Source organism: Engystomops pustulosus, chromosome 6 (assembly GCF_040894005.1).
Source record: "Engystomops pustulosus chromosome 6, aEngPut4.maternal, whole genome shotgun sequence".
Lineage (NCBI taxonomy): Eukaryota > Metazoa > Chordata > Amphibia > Anura > Leptodactylidae > Engystomops > Engystomops pustulosus.
Window position 1 is genome coordinate 183,374,338 of NC_092416.1, and position 6,000 is coordinate 183,380,337.

Genomic DNA, 6,000 nt, shown 5'->3' on the forward strand with positions numbered 1-6,000 from the left:
CATCTATCCTCCTCTGCCAGTGATAGCCAGAGTAATACAAAAGATTCAAAGAGACAGAGCCTGGACTATTCTAATCGTCCCCTTCTGGCCCAAAAAGAGCTGGTTTCTCCTTTTGAAGAAGATGGTTCTAGCAGAACTCATTCTGCTACCCGATCGAGAAGATCTTTTATACAAGGGTCCGCTAGTCCATCTGAACCCTCAGGGTCTCAGACTCTCCACATGGATCCTGAAAGGAGACTCTTAATATCTAAGGGATTATCAGAAAAGGTAATATCTATCTTACAAGCTAGCAGGAAACCAGTCACTTCAACCATATATCTAAAAATATGGAAGAGATTTGTTTCTTTCTGTGGATCTATCCCACCTGACCAATCCTCTCCAAATCTTTTACAGATCCTGGATTTCTTGCAGGCTGGATTTGACAAGGGGTTGAAAACCAGTACTCTTAAAGTACAAATTGCAGCCTTAAGTGTCTTCTTCGACTCCTCGTTGGCAGAGCATAGATGGATCAAAAGGTTTGTGAAAGCTACTAACAGAATTAAACCACCTATTAAGATGTCTGTAGCTCCTTGGGACTTGTCTCTAGTTCTAAACTTTCTGACGGGACCTCAGTTTGAACCTCTTGACTTCATTAGTATTAGAAACTTAACACTCAAAACAGCTTTTCCAATAGCAATCACTACGGCTAGAAGAGTTGGAGAGATTCAGGCATTATCTATTATGGAACCTTATTGTTTGATTTCTGATGACAGGATCACACTAACGCTAGACCCAAACTTTATTCCCAAGGTCTGCACAGACTTCCACCGTAACCAAGAGATGGTCCTGCCTTCTTTCTGCCACAACCCAAAGTCTCCTAAAGAGGTCCTCTGGCACTCCTTAAATGTAAGAAGATCAGTACTCAGGTACATTAAATCTACCGAATGCTGGCGTAAGGACTTTAACATTCTTCTTCAATTTCATGGAAAGAACAAAGGCAAGAAAGCCTCTAAGCCCTCCATAGCCAGGTGGATAAAAACTGTGATTAAAGAAGCTTATGAGGCTGTTGATAAAACATCCCCAGAATCGGTGACAGCCCATTCGACCAGAGCGATGGCGGCATCCTGGGCTGAAAAAAAGAGAGGGTACGATGCAAAGCAGCTACCTGGTCCTCACCTCTGACCTTTGCAAAGCACTATAGACTAGACATTCCAAATCAATGTGACCTCTCCTTCGGGAGAAAAATATTACAAGCTGTAGTCCCTCCCTAAAAATATGCTCATCTGGTATATCTCCAGGTGGGGCCAGCATGGGGGACGTAAGGGAAGAAGTGAATTAGTCTTACCGGTAATTCCATTTCCTTTAGTCCACCATGACGGCCCTTATATTCCCCCCACCCCCTTTTATTATTGTTTACTAGTTCTTGATATTGTTTGTGAAGTAAATCAATAAATCTGGTTGCATCCAAGCCGGTGAAGTTATTGGAAGACACTGGAGTGTGGATGCCGGGGTTAGGCTTTTAACCTTCTCTGCTTCCTGTCCCCACATAAGTCAAGGGGTCATCCTCCAGATGGGGCCGTCATGGTGGACTAAAGGAAATGGAATTACCGGTAAGACTAATTCACTTTTTTTTTTTTCTCCGGCTAGGATATGGTCGACATATACGTGTGTGAAAGAGGCCTCATGTATTCTTATGCATTGTTTGATAAATGTGCTAAGCTACACTTCATGCAGGTGTATGGTGTAACATATTACATTATATTCACAGTGAGAATAATTGACAGCACACATTGTATTTGTTATCCACTTTATCATTAATCTTTTTCACTTTTTGAGTTTTGCTAGAGATTGCATTTTTCTAGTGCACAATTTTCCTCCTTTCCATGATTCAAGGGGATTATCTTTTGTAGCAACTCCCTATATTCACGGGTGTGGCCTTTCAGTGGTGGAGTTCTCTTTGGATTATCTTTTTATTTTTGTTTCTAGGTTTGGTCTCAGGTCTCTGCAATATATAAATGCCCACCTGGGTCCCGGTTTCTCCTAGGACTCTTAGGTGGGTAGATATGCTGCTATTAGGAGTTCTAAATAAGAGTAGAGACATGTTTGGTGCCCAACGGCATGAGTACTCCTTATGCCTCCTCCAAGCACCAATACCTGCATAGGCTATAGTGGAAAGCTACACCAGGCAGGACCAGGCATAGAACTCATATGATATAAAGTAACAGCAGGAGAGAGATACACAAATTATTTTACAGACAAACAGAATAATATAACATAAAACAAGACAAATAGTTTATGTCTGGTTTGTTCCTTTACAAATATATATTTTAGAAGAAAATGTCTACTGATGATGATTGTTCACTTAGCAAAACGATGTGATCTGTGGCTTCAACATATTCCAGATTTATAACATTATTCAGCTTTACCATTGTGCAACGACTTCTGATGAGTAAAAAGATTATATTTCTGAGAAAAACATTTCCCACAATCTGTACATGAAAATGGCTTCTCCCCTGTGTGACTTAACAGATGACGATAAAAATTTGGTTTTTGGGTAAAACATTTCCCTCATTCTGAACAATAAAACGGTTTCTCCCCCGTGTGACTTCTCCGATGTCTAACAAGATGTGATTTCTGGGCAAAAGATTCGCCACATTCTGAACATGAAAAGGGCTTTTCCGCTATATGACTTCTCTGATGTCTAACAAGATATGGTTTCTGAGCAAAACATTTCCCACATTCTGAACATAAAAAGGGTTTCTCCCCTGTGTGAGTTCTCTGATGCGACACAAGGGTTGACCTGAGGGTAAAGCATTCTCCACATTCTGAACAAGAAAACGGCTTCTCTCCTGTGTGACTTATTAGATGTCGGTCAAGATGTGGTTTCCAAGCAAAACGTTTCCCACATTCTGAACATAAATATGGCTTCTCCCCCGTGTGACTTCTCTGATGAAAAACAAGATGTGTATTCTGAGTAAAACATTTCCCACATTCTGAACATGAAAATGGAGTTTCCCCTGTGTGACTTCTTTGATGTCTAACAAGATTAGATTTTTTACTAAAACATTTCCCACATTCTGAACATGAAAAGGGCTTTTCCACTTTATGATTTCTCTGATGCGACACAAGGGTTGACTTGAGGTTAAAGCATTCTCCACATTCTGAACAAGAAAATGGCTTCTCCCCCGTGTGACTTCTCTGATGTCTAACAAGATGCGGTTTCCGAGCAAAACATTTCCCACATTCTGAACATGAAAACGGTTTCTCCCCTGTGTGAATTCTCTGATGCGACACAAGGGTTGACTTAAGGGTAAAGCATTCTCCACATTCCGAACAAGAAAATGGCTTCTCTCCTGTGTGACTTATTAGATGTCGGTCAAGATGTGGTTTCCAAGGAAAACATTTCCCACATTCTGAACATGAAAATGGAGTTTCCCCTGTGTGACTTCTATGATGTCTAACAAGATTTGATTTTTTACTAAAACATTTCCCACATTCTGAACATGAATATCGCTTCTCTCCTGTGTGACTTTGTTGAAGATCTGCTTTAACAGTGTAATAATTCACACTTTCTAAACCTGACTTCATGTTCATATCCGTTCCTGATGATTCAGTAGAAAGGACCCATCTAATAGGAGCAGATGATGGATCTTGTGTGTGAAGGTCTGAGGATCCATCTGGGATATTGTCATGATCTTCAGATGTATCTGGTGTGATACAACCATCACCTGCTGTAACATGTGATGATATCAGATGTTCCTCTGAGCTCCTGGTGTTGTCATCTGCCAAGAAACAAAACAGATTATATAATATGACCATAAAGGGGTATTCCCACAAAGACAAAATTCTTAAATATACACAGGATGGAGAAATAATTTATTCTGTAACTCTGCATTTCACAGATTTAATTCCAACATGTCTCCATCAGTCCTTCTGTTGTGCTTTTTTGTTTGCCCATGGATCTGACCCTAAACATAGCCTGGACTATGATCGGGCAGGTATTTATGTCTGGTCATATTCTTCTTACATGCTTGATAATGGCTCTATGGATGAGCTGAAACGTTGCACCTTATATTGCCATGGGTGGATAACAATCACCTTTATACTTACTGGAGTGCTTCCTCATTGCATTTTATTTGGATATCCTGTACTGCAGAATGCTGGTGAATGGGCGGAGAGCAGCAGAGTAGGTCATACTTGGTGTTAAGGGGGCTGCCTTTCAAGGTAGCAAAAGGAGGCATTGTTTTCCATTTAACACCTTGGAAAATGTATTTGCATATTTCCCTGAGATCTCATTAAGTGAGGCAGAGGAGAGACACAGCAGTAACTTTACTATCGTCTCTGTTACTTCACCAACCCCACAAGTGCAGCTAGATGCTGACACTGCTCAGGGCTCTGTAGCACCAGCCCCATCATCTCCTCTCTGTGCAGTTCCCACATTAATAATGGGAGCTCAAACTAGTCCTGCACCGTCCTCAATGGACTCCACTCTACTTTTTTCAGGCGGTTGCTGGGGTGTCAGTTCAGTTCCCACTAGTTGTGTCTTTGGAAGCTGTCTGTAATTAACCACTCACATGCTGTCAGCCTCTTCTTTCGCTCCCTTGTAGTCTGGGGGCAAAAGTCACTTCAGTATTGCCTCTTGTTGTTCCACAGGGTCACAGACCACATAACCATGACCTCCTTTCATCTTCCTCCTCCCGAGAGTTATGCTGGTGCCCTGCCATGGCTCTGTGAAGTTTAGTATTTCCTGGCGCAGAAGGCGTTTCAGGTCATCAAGTTGGTTCTCTACCTTGATCTTCCAGTGGGTCCTGTGCGCTAAGGCAATGACTGGTCTGTGAGGCAGTGGACAATGTATTCAGAACCGTAGTGGGTCATTTGAGGGGTCATGACCCAATTCTAGTGACTTCAGTTCCAGTTTTGATTCCTATTGATCCTTTGTTTTTTCCTGCACCAAATGCTGAGCCTCATTATGCAGGTGCTCAGTGAGCAAGAGCAATACCAGGGCTGGGTCACATTAGTCTCCTCTCTTATGGTCTTATTACAAAGGTTTCCTCTTCCTTCAGTGTCTTATGTTTCTTATAACCCTCCCACAGGCGGCCAGAGTGACCCTTATGGCCTAGTCACATATTGAATCCTCTTCCTATTTGTTGCCTGTGCTCCCAAACTGGGCTCTTGTGGATGGTGAGTATTAACAGGATACTTACCTTCCCATGAGTTGCTCCATGTCCTGCCACTATTTTGAATTTTTATAGATGAATACTATGATAATCTTTATGTAGCACCATTGTCTTCCATGGCTATTTGCAGATTATGGGGGACATGTGCAGAAAGGAATAAATAGAAAAGTAAAGACATTACAGAGTAAAACGTTCTTTCCTGCAGTGGGATGTCCGATATGAAACTGGTTTTCACCGGTGAACCACTACTTGGATGATTTTTGAAAATAAGACACCCCCTAAAATGAAGACCTAGTGAAATGTTTTCTACACTTAGAAATATAAGGCCTCCCCTGAAAATAAGACCTAGTGGCTGTCATTGCTACCGCCCCCCTTGCTCTACATTAGTATTAGAAGATCATTTACATTCTGCATAAGGTTGTGACATGGGTGAAGAATTCATGGGAAACAATCACTGATGTTGCAAATGCACTACGAGTGGCTACCTGGACAATAAGTCCTCTTTAAAAAATAGTGCTATTGCATGAGAGATTGGGGTCAATAATTGGAGTCACAAGAAATTCAGCGTGCAGTTCAGGTTTGGGAGAGTTATGATGAGGTTCCTGAAGATGATACAACTGTCTTAAAATAGTGGGATTGGCCAATGTACTATAGACTGCTGCACATGTGCTTGATCTTGCGACACAATTTAAAAAAGTAAAATCCCGCGCTCAGTCCGAATCAGTCAGATCATCCAGCGGCCTGCCCCCCGATTTCTGTCGCATGAAAACTAGCGCAGCTGCGCCACAATCCAATCGTGTGACACAATCCAAGTTACATACCTGTCAAAGCAGCGCAAAACCCA

The 6,000-nt window shown here is 41.9% G+C and overlaps 1 protein-coding gene across 1 annotated transcript in view; it reads right to left on the reverse strand.

The window, feature by feature from the left end:
* LOC140066014 (uncharacterized) overlaps positions 1-3,854 on the reverse strand; it is a 77,643-nt gene extending 73,789 nt beyond the window's left edge. Inside the window, 1 exon segment of the mRNA XM_072113578.1 lies at positions 2,559-3,854. Coding sequence (XP_071969679.1) covers positions 2,559-3,798 — 1,240 coding nt within the window. The 5' untranslated portion in view covers positions 3,799-3,854.
* Between the last annotated feature and the right edge of the window lie 2,146 nt (positions 3,855-6,000).